General features: G+C 41.4%; 1 protein-coding gene across 1 annotated transcript; it reads left to right on the forward strand.

The window, feature by feature from the left end:
• The first annotated feature begins 279 nt into the window (after window positions 1–279).
• Window positions 280–3857, forward strand: LOC112880939. The gene is made up of 3 exons (XM_025945663.1): window positions 280–2813; window positions 2903–2990; window positions 3075–3857. Exons 1-3 carry the CDS (start codon window positions 280–282, stop codon window positions 3855–3857), a joined length of 3405 nt encoding a protein of 1134 aa, XP_025801448.1.
• The last annotated feature ends 11664 nt before the right edge of the window (window positions 3858–15521 follow it).

A 15521-nucleotide genomic window follows, 5' to 3' on the forward strand; every position in this document is an offset into this window, starting at 1 on the left:
CTGACATGGATTGCAATAATATTGACAAGTACTCAATTTTTCTTTGTACATTCAATAGTTATATTACTGTACGCAAATGTTAATAATATGTGGACAGATTCATATTTAAATTTGACTATCATGATTACAAGCTAAGGTTTTAGAACTGAAGAGTATGGTGATTGCATATTTTTAATATGGGTGCATGTTTTGTGGTTGATTTTTTGCAGTGGTCAGTTGGATGCTTTTTTCTTAGTAGTGCTTTTATCAAGTATGTCAGTTGATAGGAGTTGGATGCGCATGGATAAGTCAACAATTGAGTGGCAGAAAGGATTCAAGGAGTTCATGGATTTAACATTTGAAGGCACCTCCCAAGGGGAGACTGCACCCTGTCCATGTTCAAGATGTCGTTGCATGTCGTATAGAACACAATCTGAGGTCCAAAGTCATTTGTTTTTCAGAGGTTTTGATGAGAGTTTCATACAAGGAGAAGCTAATGATGAAGATTTTGATCATGAAGAACTTGACAGTCAAGGTGTGACAGGTGACAGTGCTTCTATCAATGATCTAGTTTCCACATTAATACGAGGTGCTATACATGGAGACATCATAGGTTCTAATAATGAAGAGCCAAATGATCGTGCTAAGAATTTCTTTAAATTATTGGAAGAGGCACAGAAGGAACTCTATCCAGGTTGCAAGGAGGCTACAAAGGTATCTTTCATTGTCAGGTTATTTCAGATAAAGTGCATGTATGGTCTCTCCAACAGTGCTTTAGACGCCATAATTCAGCTGTTCTCACTTGTGCTTCCAGAAGGCCATTGTATTCCAAACACATTGGATAAAGTACAAAAGGTTGTTCGAGATCTTGGCCTCGACTACCAGAAGATCCACGCATGTGTGAATGACTGTGTGTTATTCAGAAAAGGTTATGCTAAAATGAATTCATGTCCAATCTGTGGTGAATCTAGGTGGAAAATGGCAGCTGCAGGTGAAAATGATGAAGGGAGTGGTACTGGTGCAGGCAAGAAGCGTTTTCCACGTAAGATTTTACGCTATTTCCCACTTATTCCACGTCTGCAAAGGTTATATATGAGAGAGACCACATCATCTTATATGCGGTGGCATAAGGAAGGATTGGTCCGCGATGAAAAAATGCGTCACCCTGCAGACTCCCCTGCATGGAAGCATGTGGATAACGACTACAAGGAATTTGCGAAGGATCCTCGCAATGTTAGGCTTGGTCTTGCATCTGATGGTTTCAATCCATTTGGGATGTTGAATGTTACCTACACTACATGGCCGGTTATCTTAATCCCTTACAATTTGCCTCCTTGGTTGTGTTTGAAACAACCATATTGGATGATGTCTATGTTGATACCAGGGCCAAAATCTCCAGGAAATAGCATTGATGTGTATTTGCAACCCCTGATTGATGAGCTAAAAGATCTATGGGTTAATGGTGTTGCAACATGGGATGCGAAGGAGAAGAAAAATTTCACTTTGCGTGCCATTCTACTATGGACTATTAATGATTTTCCAGCATACGGGATGCTATCTGGATGGAGCACAAAAGGCAAGTTTGCTTGTCCATACTGCCACAAGGATACTGATTATTTGTGGTTGAAATTTGGTTCGAAGCATTGCTATATGGGACATCGCCGTTTTTTGCCTAAGGGCCACAGGTGGCGCCGCAACAAGATCAGTTTCAATAACAAGGTTGAAACTAGGGAGCCTCCAATGCCACTGACCGGTGAACAGGTGTTGCAGCAGTATGAAAGTTTTGAGCAAGTGACATTTGGTCAGACGACGAAAAAGAGGAAGCAGCGTGACGAGGATACTAGATGGCACAACTGGAGGAAGAAGAGTATTTTTTTTAATCTGCCTTATTGGGAAAAGTTGCTTGTACGGCATAATTTGGATGTCATGCACATTGAGAAAAATATATGTGAGAGCATATTGGGTACTTTGCTAGAGTTACAAGGAAAATCAAAGGACGGTGAGAAGGCTCGGCTCGACATGCAACATATGGGGATACGGCAGGACCAACATCCTTTGGTCAAAAATGGTAGGTACACTTTGCCATCAGCATTGTACCATCTGGGTGTTGATGAGAAGAAATTTTTATGCAAATTTTTAGAAGGAGTGAAGATGCCTGATGGTTACGCCTCTAATATCAAGAGGTGTGTGGATATCCAAGGGTGTAAGCTGTCTGGTCTCAAAACTCATGACTGTCATGTTATCTTTCAGAAACTTTTACCCATAGCAGTACGCAACATATTGCCTGAAAATGTTGTTATCCCATTGATTCAACTTAGTAGATTCTTCAATTCAATTTGTTCAAAGGAGTTAGAGGCTAAGGAACTTGAAAATCTCAGCACCTCGATTAGAGAAACTCTTTGTCGGCTAGAGATGATATTCCCACCATCTTTATTTGACATCATGATGCATTTGCCAATTCATCTAGTTGAGGAGGCTAAACTTGGAGGACCTGTGTGCTACAGATGGATGTATCCAATTGAGCGATATCTACGAACACTTAAAGGCTATGTGCGCAACAAAGCACACCCGGAAGGCTCAATAGCCGAGGGATATATATCTGAGGAGTGCATGATATTTTGTTCTCGGTTTTTGAAAGACATTGATACTAAGCTTAATTGTCCAGAGCGTCATGAATGTGCTGCCGTGAATGAACCACCTTCCGGGCTAAGCATATTTGGCAACATTGACTATACTAAGAAAGGATTTATAGTAGAGTCAATTTCTATGTTGGAGATGCAGCGGATGAGGCACTATATAATAACAAATAGTGATGAGGCCAGTCCATGGATTATGTAAGATGTTTTTGGCACGTACATATTTTGCAATTGTATTTTCATAATTATTTAAAACTAATTGAAACACTATTGTTGCTTTATTCCAGGGACCATATGGATGAACTCAAAAAAAATAGTCCACGTAATGTTGAGAAGCGACACAAGGAGCAATTTGTTGGCTGGTTTGAGCGTAAAGTGAGTTAGTAATTTATTACTTGGATTGTTGTGCCTGTTCAAATTATCCTGATATTGACAAAGGTTATTTTAAACTTGGTGCAGATTAACAAACTGTACGAAGAAGGGAAAACAAGCGATCTCATCTATGCCCTTTCTCAAGGTCCAGACCATAGGGCACGTATTTTCAATAGATGCTTCATCAATGGTTTTCTGTTTCGAACTGCCAACATTGAGAACAACCTTAGTACACAAAATAGTGGTGTTGTTGTGAGAGGTGATGACAATACTGAAAATATGGACTGGTATGGCAAGATTAAAAAAATTATCGCACTTGATTTTCCTAATCAAAAGGAAGTTGTCATATTTCAGTGTGACTGGTATGATGTGCCTGCTGCCGATAAGAAGAAAAGTAGAGGGTACAACAAGGATCAATATGGTATTATAGATATTGATACAACTAAATTTCGATACTTAGATGATCCTTACATTCTGGGGTCACAAGCTGAGCAGGTGTTTTATGTCAAAGGTTCAAAGAAACTAGATTGGTGCACTGTGGTGAGAATGAAACCAAGAAATTTGTTCGCCATGCCTGAAGGTGGAGAAGAGGAGGGAGAAATTGATCTGGACTCATTGATCGTGGGTGTGGAGGATATGAATGTGGCAAACACACAAAAAGAGTTGAACAATTGGACAAGGTCAGACATAGAAGGAGTTAGTGGTGATGCTAATGTCATTCAAAGGGCGTTTGCTGAATCTGTTCCAGAACCAAATGATGATGACTTATCTGATGAAGAAGATGACACGAATGAGACTTACATTAATGATGGACTCATTGCACCTGTCAATTCTTCCAGCCAAGGACCGGATGATGATTTTTTTGCATAAATCTTGAAATTTAGTAAATATTTACCTAGCTGTCATAAAGTTTACTTAATATTAGTTTACTGTTAAATACTATACCAAGATGAGGTCTAGATGATGAGATATAATTTTGTTATTGATAAATGCTATATAAAGGTTTTGAGGGAGTGTATACTACAGATGAGACATGTCCCCGCGAGATAGTTTCGCGAGGAAGAAGAAGAGGGCCTATTGGGATTTTTGGGGAGGGGAGGGGTAGATACACGAGAGACAAAAATACAATTCCAATCTGTATACATAAACAAACTAGTCTTGTATAAAGGGTAACCATAGTTCCATTGTACATCAAATCGGACATAGCCTGATGGTACTCCTACGAGGTATTGGTCTAAAAGTCTAGATTTCGAATCTAACTCCTACAAAGATTTTTTTATTTAATTTTTAAATATAATCCAGCATGCACTAACATTATTTGAATCAACGACTAATTTTACATTGCAATAAAGCACAATGTTTTGCAACAAAATTAATTCATTATGACAACGGAGCAAATTCGTGGCAATTTTGTCACCTGATTGCAACAATTCAATTTTTCATTGCAATATAGATCAATCTTTTGCAACGCACTTTAATTCTATTACAACACCATACATATGTGGAGATAATGTAAAGTAATTGCAACCAATCCTTTTTTTCATTGCAATATAGATCGATCTTTTGCAACGGACGTCAAAATTATTACTACATAAACATATCATGGCGATATAGACTACTTATGGCAACCATTCAATAAAACCATTGCAATATAGACCAAATTGTTGCAACGAACATAGCGATTAGAACAACGTAGTTAAATTGTAGCAATATCGGGCACTTACCGCAACCATTTTATATCGGGTGGCAATAAAAACAACTAATTGCAACTAAATTTATTAATATCGCAACGTAAGTTTTTTCATGGTGAAAGTTTCCAAAAATTGCAACAAATCTCATAACTATGGCAATACCACCCAGCTATTGCAATAAAAAATATGCAAATTGCAATGCAATATTATTTGTGGCATAATGGGTGACATATTGCGACCAAATTTGAAAAAGGTGGCAATAACACCTATCTATTGCAACAAAATTAGTGTTGTTGCAATGCTTTCCGTGGCAATAGGGTAAAAATCTAGTAGTGCCACTATAAGGATGCCGGACGGGAGTTTTGTGCGGTATCATGGTTGAGATGATACCCCGTCTGTGTTGATGAATCTGATAAGGTCGCAGTGTGTGGAAGTGCGGGTTAAGTGTTTGAAAGTACTAGCCACATACCGTGAGTTATGGGTAAGCGGTAAGCCTAGTAGCCAATCGGCCCGAGGAGTGGACATACCTCCCACCACATGTATTTGGTTCTTTTGGTTACTTGATTCGACTGGGGAAATACGTGTTGCAAGGGCAACCAGGAATACGGGTTTTGTAGTCGCGCTACAGACGTATGTCCTGCACACATTGGGTGTGCGTATGTTCCTGCAGTCGCTTGTGGTGGCTCTGATCCACGAGTCGGAATGAAAGGCAAACGGTTGCTTTGGAATGACCCTGTGGTGTTCCAAGCGTGTGTGTTAGGTTTACCTTGCAAGGTTAAATTCGATTCGAATCGTCCGCTTCTCACGAAGATTGAGACTGCTTGATCCCTTTTCCACATAGAGTAACAAGAGCAATATTATGGTTATCAAAAATGATGTTTGACCAAAGATTATACCATGCTTGCTTAGTTATAGGTGCTTACCTAGAATGGATAATTAACTAGAATCTGAAAGCTAAAACTTGAAGTTAAGGATCTACTCTTTGTTGCTTTTCAGCTGAAACTAAACCCAGAACCATTATAAGCTCCCATAAGTCTAGTTATGGGCTAAGTATACCCAATCCCGGGTAAGCCTTGCTGAGTATTAGTATACTCAGCCTTGCTAGTTATATGTTTTGCAGATGATGTCTTGAAGACCCTACTCTTCCCTTGCCTTGGCCCTGTGCTCTCCCAGAAGGTTGGTCCGTGGAATGGGACCCGTCCCCGGCCAGCACTGGTGATATCGAGCGATGTCGTGCTCGGGCTTAGCATGACATCCGTCTTATCGACGAGTTGTAATCATCGCGTATGTTTCCGCTGCTAAAAACCATAGTTTTAACAATTTGTAATATTTTCTCTGAATTTAAAACTTTGTACCTCTTTTGGAAGCCCTTGTAATGAAATTTTCTCTGTAATGTAAAATGTGATGGTGATTGTATCTCTGGACTCACCTTCGTGTGAGGTAACCTTATTTGATCCTGTGTATCGGTGGTTTATCGGGACGTTACCCGACAGGCCAAGGGATTATACCGTTTGAAGCACGTTGGAGCCCTCAGGATTGGACTCGCGTACTTGAGCCGGTATAATTCAGGTTGGTTCTGCCACAGCTGGTATCAGAGCTATAAGGTTACCCTGGAGATACATTTTACCTTAAAAATACTTTCAGTATAAAAGTTTGACCAACAAAGTATTTGGCAAAACTACGTTGGATTCGTTAAGGATTGAGCTTAGTACGTAAAGCCCTAGGGCAATGCTTATGAGGGAATTAGAGGTGGCTATAGTATATATATAACCCTAACTACCAGCATTACTTTTCTGTCAAAACTTAAATTCATGCACAACTCCAACTTTACATTCTGTAACGACGTCTTCGACCGTGAGGTAAGAAGGTAAGGATCCTCAGCCAACTGAGGGAGCTTGGCCTTCCCGTCGGTGATGCGAACCGAACGCTGTTTCTCAAGCAGTGGCCTACTTGAGATGCTGCCAATGTACCAACCTCGGTTGACTACATTGGGAGTATATGGTTCGGCGCAGGATATGGCGATCGCTGTTCATATCCCCGCATTTTGCGGTACCCTCGTGAATACGTTATCTCGATAACGTATGCTAACGTTGTCTGTACGGCGGTAATTGTACAGATGCTGTTTCTATAGTGAACAGTAATGAATGGGAACGCTTTCATGACATGCTGGCATGAAAGGTTCATTGGATATATATTGTGGTTTTCTGCAGGTACACTAACCACGAATACGAAACTAGGACGCATAGGGATTATCGACTAGTTAATAGTGAGAGACGTATGTATTATGCCACCGAAACTAACCACGTAAGTCCGAAGATATTCGGCAATTGTTTTTAGTTTGTGAGGACGAGTAGAACATGCATGCATAACTCATCATTAAATGCATCATACAGGGTGTGTTTTGGGTTCTTCTAAGGATGTGTGTTAGAATGTTGATCTTTGGTGTGGTTAGTGGGATTCTTGTAGCAGTATTGATTAAGTCTCTTAAGTATCTTCCTGCTTTCCAATCCTTGCTATATCAAAATCAATTATCTCGTCCTATTTGCCTTGTAAGTCTTCAGCAGGGTAAATAAATTCTATCATCCGAATCTTTGTTTCAGATGGTTGGAGCTACACGTGGAACCCCGGAAGGTTTCCGGGCAGATCAATCCAGCAATTCCCAACCACCATCTCCATTGCTTTCACATCTAGCCGAGGCTATGGCTCGGCAAACTGAACTTCTCAATCTGTTGGTACAAGCACAACAGAATCAACAACACCAGCAGCCACAAGGTCGTGATGAACCTCAGGTGGCAACTTATCAAGATTTCCTCAGTACTCAGCCCCCGCTGTTCAGCAAAGCGGAGGAGCCCTTGGATGCTGATGCTTGGCTCCGCACTATTGAATCTAAGTTTGCTCTTCTTACGATTCCATGTGCGGACTCTAACAAGGCTCGGTTTGCTGCCCAACAATTGCACGGAGCTGCCCGTATCTTGTGGGATAATTATTGTGCTATGCAAACTGATGGCCATGTTATCTCCTGGGAAGAATTCCGGAATGCCTTTAGGGCACATCATATACCTGAAGGACTGATGGAACGGAAACTGAATGAGTTCTTGGCACTTACACAAGGCACCCGCACTGTACTGCAGTATGCACAGGCTTTTAATCACCTGTGCCAGTATGCGGGCTATCATGCTGATAGTGATGCCAAGAAGCAAGATCGTTTTCGTCGAGGTTTGGATACTAAGCTCAAAGAGCATCTGAATCTTGTCAAGGCAAATACTTTCAGCGAGTTGGTCAACATGGCACTAACTCAGGAGGATTGCATTACGGCACACCGTGCCGAAAAGAAGCGTAAGGTCTCCACTGGATCCACGAGCGTTCAACCCTCGTGGTATCAGTTTGATCAGAACATATTGCCTGAAGCACCACCACGAAATGCTCCGATCGGCAGACTGGTTCTTGGGCCGCTTCAACAGCAAGGAGCATATCAATCTTCTGTGTCTCGGCAACAACCACAACAAATTGGTACACGGTCAAATGTTCAACAAGTTCAGCAGAAAAGCAGCACATATTGCTGTTTAAATTGCGGAAGTGCGGATCACTTTATCAGAGATTGTCCGCAACCCAAGAAATCTAATCGAGGGCAAAGCTCCAGTTAGAATAATCAGAACAAGGGTAAGAGGCCGATGATGCAAGTCCGGCAAGGGCAAATTAATTTCACTACCCTTGCAGAACTTCCGGATGGAGCTCCTATCATGTCGGGTACATTTTTGATACACCACAAACCAGTTGTTACATTATTCGATTCAGGAGCAACCCATAGTTTCATTAGTAACAACTGCAGTACCCGAATAAGACTTGATCCTTGTTTTACCCAAGGATCATACATGATTTCTACTCCTGGAGGGAAGATTACTTCTAATCAAATGATTAGAAGCGTACCAATTCAATTCGGCAGTAAACTAATCAAGACTGATTTAGTACTGCTAGATCTAGAGGGTATTGATGTTATACTCGGGACAAATTGGATGACAGAACATGGAGTGTTGTTAGACATCTCATCCCGAGTTATTGAGATTAACTCACCACATCAAGAAGCTATTATCCTCTATCTGCCTCAGCAAGAGTATTTGCACTCTTGCACTTATGCCATCACAGACGTCAAAGTAAAAGATATCCCAGTAGTCTGTGAATATCCCGATGTCTTTCCGGACGACTTGCCTGGAATGCCACCTGACAGAGATATTGAGTTTATTATTGAACTCCAACCAGGCACAGCTCCTATCTCGAAGAGGCCGTATCGCATGCCTCCAAATGAATTGGCTGAATTGAAAATCCAACTCCAAGATCTCCTTGATAAAGGTTTCATACGCCCTAGTGCGTCACCTTGGGGTTGTCCTGCTCTCTTTGTAAAGAAGAAAGACAATAGCCTAAGGCTATGTGTCGATTATCGTCCACTCAATGCGGTCACCATCAAAAATAAGTACCCTCTTCCCCGCATTGACATATTATTTGATCAGTTAGCTGGAGCTAAAGTCTTCTCAAAAATTGACTTACGCTCTGGCTATCATCAGATCAAGATTAGGCCTTGCGACATTCCAAAAACGGCCTTCTCAACCAGATATGGACTTTATGAATATCTGGTTATGTCATTTGGGCTTACCAATGCACCGGCATATTTTATGTATCTTATGAATTCAGTCTTTATGCCGGAACTTGACAAATTCGTCGTGGTCTTCATCGACGATATTCTGATATATTCCAAGACTAAAGAAGACCATGTTAATCATCTACGTGTCGTGCTTCAACGACTACGTGATCATCGCCTTTATGCCAAATTTTCGAAATGTGAATTTTGGCTAGATAGTGTGAAATTTTTGGGACACACTATCTCTAGTGAAGGCATATCGGTTGATCCTACTAAAATCCAGGAAGTTATGGATTGGAAGCCCCCAACTTCAGTCCATCAAATTCGAAGTTTCCTTGGCTTGGCAGGATATTATCGTCGATTCATTCCAGACTTCTCCAAGATAGCTAAACCAATGACTGAGCTATTGAAGAAAGAAGTTAAGTTTTGCTGGGATACTAAGTGTGATGAAGCATTCCACACTTTGAGAAGACTTTTGACAACTGCCCCAGTACTAGCTCAGCCGGATAATACTCAGCCTTTTGATGTCTATTGCGATGCCTCTGGAACTGGCCTTGGTTGTGTTCTTATGCAAAACAACCGAGTCATCGCTTACGCATCCAGAGCACTTCGAAATCATGAGCAAAATTATCCAACTCATGATCTTGAATTGGCAGCGGTTATTCATGCTCTCAAGATCTGGAGACATCATCTTATGGGTGCTAAGTGTAACATCTACACTGACCATAAGAGCCTCAAGTATATCTTCACCCAAGCTGACTTGAATATGAGGCAAAGGCGTTGGTTAGAACTGATCAAAGACTACGACCTTGAGGTACATTACCATCCTGGCAAGGCCAATGTGGTTGCAGATGCCCTTAGCCGCAAAGCACGTTGTCACTGTTTGTCTATAGCAACCATCAGTGACACTCTCTGCAATCAGATGAGGAAACTCAATTTAGAAATCATTCCTCAAGGTAGTCTGAATCATTTATCCATCGAGAATACCCTTCGAGATAAAATTATCAAGTCTCAACTACATAATGAGGGTATCAGTAATATCAAGCTAAAGCTATCACAGGGAGAAGCTAAATATAAGTGTTTTCACACTGATCATCAAGGAACTTTATGGTTCAACAATCGAATTGTTGTACCTAAAGATCACCAACTTCGCAAGCAAATCCTTGATGAGGCACATTTATCCAAGTGCTCTATTCATCCTGGTAGTACCAAAATGTATCAAGATCTTCGACAAAATTTTTGGTGGACCAGAATGAAAAGAGAAATTGCCAAGTATGTATCCGAGTGTGATACGTGCCAGAGAGTCAAAGCCACTCATCTCAAAGCATCTGGTACACTTCAGCCACTACCCATTCCGTCATGGAAATGGGAAGACATCAGTATGGATTTCATTGTTGGTCTTCCCAATACATCTCAAAAGCATGACTCCATATGGGTAATCATTGATAGACTTACCAAAACAGCTCATTTTCTTCCCGTGCATACCACCTACTTAGCTAAGAAGTATGCCGAAGTCTATCTGGATCAAATCGTTCGGTTGCATGGTGTTCCTAAAACCATTATTTCTGATCGAGGGCCCCAATTCATTGCACGCTTCTGGGAACAGTTGCAGTTTGCTCTTGGAACTAAACTAATTCGAAGCTCTGCATATCATCCCCAAACTGATGGACAGACTGAGCGAGTCAACCAAATTCTTGAAGACATGCTCCGAGCTTGTGTTATACATTATGGTACAAGCTGGGACAAATGTCTTGCCTTGGCCGAGTTCTCTTACAACAACAGTTATCAATCTAGTCTTCAGATGGCTCCATTTGAGGCGTTATACGGTCGCAGATGTCGAACTCCTTTGAATTGGTCTCAGACCGGTGAACGCAAAATCTTCGGACCCGATCTGGTTGTAGAAGCCGAAGATAAGGTCAAGGTTATTCAAGCCAATCTCAAAACCGCTCAGTCTAGACAAAAAAGCTATGCAGATAAAAGAAGGAAACCTTTGCAGTTCCAAGTAGGAGATTTTGTTTATCTCCGAGTCTCTCCTACCAAAGGTGTCCAGCGTTTCGGCATAAAAGGAAAGTTAGCACCACGGTATGTTGGACCCTTTGAGATTCTTAAAGTTTGTGGCCCAGTGGCTTACAAAATTCGCCTTCCATCTCAATTGGCTGCCATTCATGATGTTTTCCATGTCTCTCAACTCAAGAAGTGTATTAAAGTACCTACGGAGATCATTGAAACCACCGCCATTGAGATTGAGCCTGATCTGTCTTACACCGAGCAACCTATTCAAATTTTGGATACCAAGGAAAGAGCCACCAGAAGAAAGACAGTTAAGATGTACAAGATCTTATGGGATCACCACACCGAAGAAGAAGCAACCTGGGAAACAGAATATTATCTTCAACAAAATTTCCCAAACTTCCTTCAAGCCAATCCCCAAACCTAATCGTCTGATTCTTTCTGCCTTCGAATCTCGGGACGAGATTCTTTTTAGGGGGGAGGGCTGTGACACCCTAGGTGTCAAATTGTACCATAATATGTATGAAATGTAATGCATGTGTAGATATGTATAAGATTGGATGTAATTGTAGCAATAAGACCCTATGTGTAATTTTATAAAAATATGAGTCCTTTTGTGCAAATGCATGAGTTACAAAAGTAATTTTCAAAAGTTACTAGGGGCCAAATTATAAGAATGCAAGTAATCATGACAGCTCTGAAAACTTGCAATTAGGCCCAAGTTGTGTGTAAAATATGCAACAAGGACAAATTTTTATAAAACTTAAGGTTAGTCCAAAATCTCAAAATAAAGTTGTATATTTTGAGTTTTTGAATTCAAACCCTAAAACAAAGTTGTAGAGCTTGAAAAGTTTTACAACTTTCATTTTGAACACTTTTCCTTTTGAGCTCTAGTTTAAAAGTTATCGCTTGTTTACAAACAGGTCCCTGGAATTTTGAAAAATTACATTTAGGTCCAGTCGTCCCCAATCTTCTTTCTTCTTCTTCCTCTGGATAATCCTCTCTGTTCCCTTGCTTCACTGTTCCGGCGCCGCAATTCTTGAATACAGGCTGCGGCAGTGCGTTCCCCTTGCCCTCTCACCCCCGTGCGCCACCCCTAGGCCTGCCCCCTTGCCCTAGCCCGCCTCCGTGGCCTTTCCTCGCGCCCCTACGTGTCTGCCGCTGCCGCCCGAGCTGCACGTGGCCGACCTCCCCACGCCACCCCCTCCTGTGCGCCTCCTGCCTATCCCTGCTACGGCCCTCTCCTTCCTGAGTTGCTTCACCACAGAGGACTGCCTCCACTGGCATTTCCCCACCTCCTGACGCCTTCATTTTCCTTCCCTCGTTCTGTTTGCTGCTGCTTCCCTTGCGCAGAACTGCCATCCCCTTCCTCCTCCCTGCTGTGCGCTGCCCCTCTATTCCAGGCCGCCTCCAACCCCGCCTCCGGGTCCCTGTGCCGCCCCTGCCCTTCCCCAGGACAGAGCTGCATCGTCGCCTCCTGCCCAACCGGCCAGAACAGCAGCACAGAACAGCAGCACCTGTAAGTTTTTTTCCCCAACGTCGATGTCTCCCTGTGGCCCTTCTCCTCGCTTCCTGATCGCCAAAAGGAGTCCCCAGGGTGCTGCTCGACACTCCCCGACCGCCGGCATGGTCCCCTCCCGTTGGAACCAAACTCCCCAAGCGCCTCCTCTGTTCAAGCTCGCCTTGAGGACCTTGTGCAACAATTAGAGCAAGCTCAGGGTGTTTTCTGCGAAGTGTAGACCCATAGGAACAGTACTGTTCGAGGACCTGTATGTAAGGGTGCTTGATATTTCGTGTGAAGTGATGCTGCTGACTTGTAAAATCCCTAGAAAATCGTAGAAAATTCAAAAAAATATGAAACCAGTTGCATGTGAATCTTCATTTCAAATTATATCACCTTTGTTTTATGACCATGCTGTGAAAATAAATAGTTTGTGCCGTATTTAGAATAGAAGTGAATGGGCGCTTGTTATTTCATGTGAGTGGTATTTTTGGCTTGTAAATTCAATAGAGAATTGTAGGAAATTCCAAAAATTACAAAACCAATTTTGTTTGAAACTAGGTTTTGAACTCTATAACTTCTATTAAGTGAGTTTGATTTGAAACCAAATAGTTTTGAATCAATGTTGAATCTAAGACATAAAAATGTAATATCCAATTCGTAATTCCAACTTTTACCCTATAGGTTAACTTGGTGATCATGATTTGTAATATACAATCTCCATAGATTAAGTATGTAATAATATGGACTATTTAAACCTAATCTTGTTTATAATTCAATTCTTATAAGATTAATCAATTCCATTTGTTTTATATAAAAATTAGCTAAAGCCTTTTCAGTAAAGCTTATTTAATTAAATCTTTTGATCAAAATCTTTAAATATGCAATTGATCTGTGTTTAAGTTTTCAAAACTTTATAACCCTAATTATTTAGGGTTTACTTTCAATCTTAAATTTAAATTTAAGTATTTTAATTCCTGTTTCCAATTAAATTAATGTTATGGTCGTAAGTTGAATAGTTATAATTCAAAATTTAAGTTTCTTTTACACCATGAATTCTTGGGTGTTAATATTTTGGACTGCAACGTATTGTGAAATAAAATAAAAAGACTATGCATCCCTTAATTCTATATTTTTGCATATCATATAGATCCGACTATTCTCGCTGGAGGTGATTATCAGCTGATCGTGGACCAAGCCGTGGAAATTCTTACAGATCCTAGAACCAGAAGAAGGTTGTTCTGAAGACCCCAAGAACTTCATCAGGGAATTCTCGGAAGGCCCGAATCAAAGTTCGGACGTTATTAACTTGACTAACCCCAACCTCACCAGTAAAGGCAAGCCCCGGACATATCCCACTATTTTATTTACACTGCAATCTATATCTATCCATATTATATCTTGCATTAAGTCTAGGAATTGGAGTGAAACCCTAGATGCATGAATTCTAGGAACCCAATGTAATGCTCCCGAGTCCTTAACGGATAGATGCTCCGCTAATAGGGCCGGTAAAAGTCGGGTGATTTCCTGTCACTCGCGCGATATAGGAGTTGTAATGTTTACATTCCTGTTACCACTATAAGGATGCCGGACGGGAGTTTTGTGCGGTATCATGGTTGAGATGATACCCCGTCTGTGTTGATGAATCTGATAAGGTCGCAGTGTGTGGAAGTGCGGGTTAAGTGTTTGAAAGTACTAGCCACATACCGTGAGTTATGGGTAAGCGGTAAGCCTAGTAGCCAATCGGCCCGAGGAGTGGACATACCTCCCACCACATGTATTTGGTTCTTTTGGTTACTTGATTCGACTGGGGAAATACGTGTTGCAAGGGCAACCAGGAATACGGGTTTTGTAGTCGCGCTACAGACGTATGTCCTGCACACATTGGGTGTGCGTATGTTCCTGCAGTCGCTTGTGGTGGCTCTGATCCACGAGTCGGAATGAAAGGCAAACGGTTGCTTTGGAATGACCCTGTGGTGTTCCAAGCGTGTGTGTTAGGTTTACCTTGCAAGGTTAAATTCGATTCGAATCGTCCGCTTCTCACGAAGATTGAGACTGCTTGATCCCTTTTCCACATAGAGTAACAAGAGCAATATTATGGTTATCAAAAATGATGTTTGACCAAAGATTATACCATGCTTGCTTAGTTATAGGTGCTTACCTAGAATGGATAATTAACTAGAATCTGAAAGCTAAAACTTGAAGTTAAGGATCTACTCTTTGTTGCTTTTCAGCTGAAACTAAACCCAGAACCATTATAAGCTCCCATAAGTCTAGTTATGGGCTAAGTATACCCAATCCCGGGTAAGCCTTGCTGAGTATTAGTATACTCAGCCTTGCTAGTTATATGTTTTGCAGATGATGTCTTGAAGACCCTACTCTTCCCTTGCCTTGGCCCTGTGCTCTCCCAGAAGGTTGGTCCGTGGAATGGGACCCGTCCCCGGCCAGCACTGGTGATATCGAGCGATGTCGTGCTCGGGCTTAGCATGACATCCGTCTTATCGACGAGTTGTAATCATCGCGTATGTTTCCGCTGCTAAAAACCATAGTTTTAACAATTTGTAATATTTTCTCTGAATTTAAAACTTTGTACCTCTTTTGGAAGCCCTTGTAATGAAATTTTCTCTGTAATGTAAAATGTGATGGTGATTGTATCTCTGGACTCACCTTCGTGTGAGGTAACCTTATTTGATCCTGTG

Source organism: Panicum hallii, chromosome 2 (assembly GCF_002211085.1).
Source record: "Panicum hallii strain FIL2 chromosome 2, PHallii_v3.1, whole genome shotgun sequence".
Taxonomy (NCBI): Eukaryota; Viridiplantae; Streptophyta; class Magnoliopsida; order Poales; family Poaceae; genus Panicum; species Panicum hallii.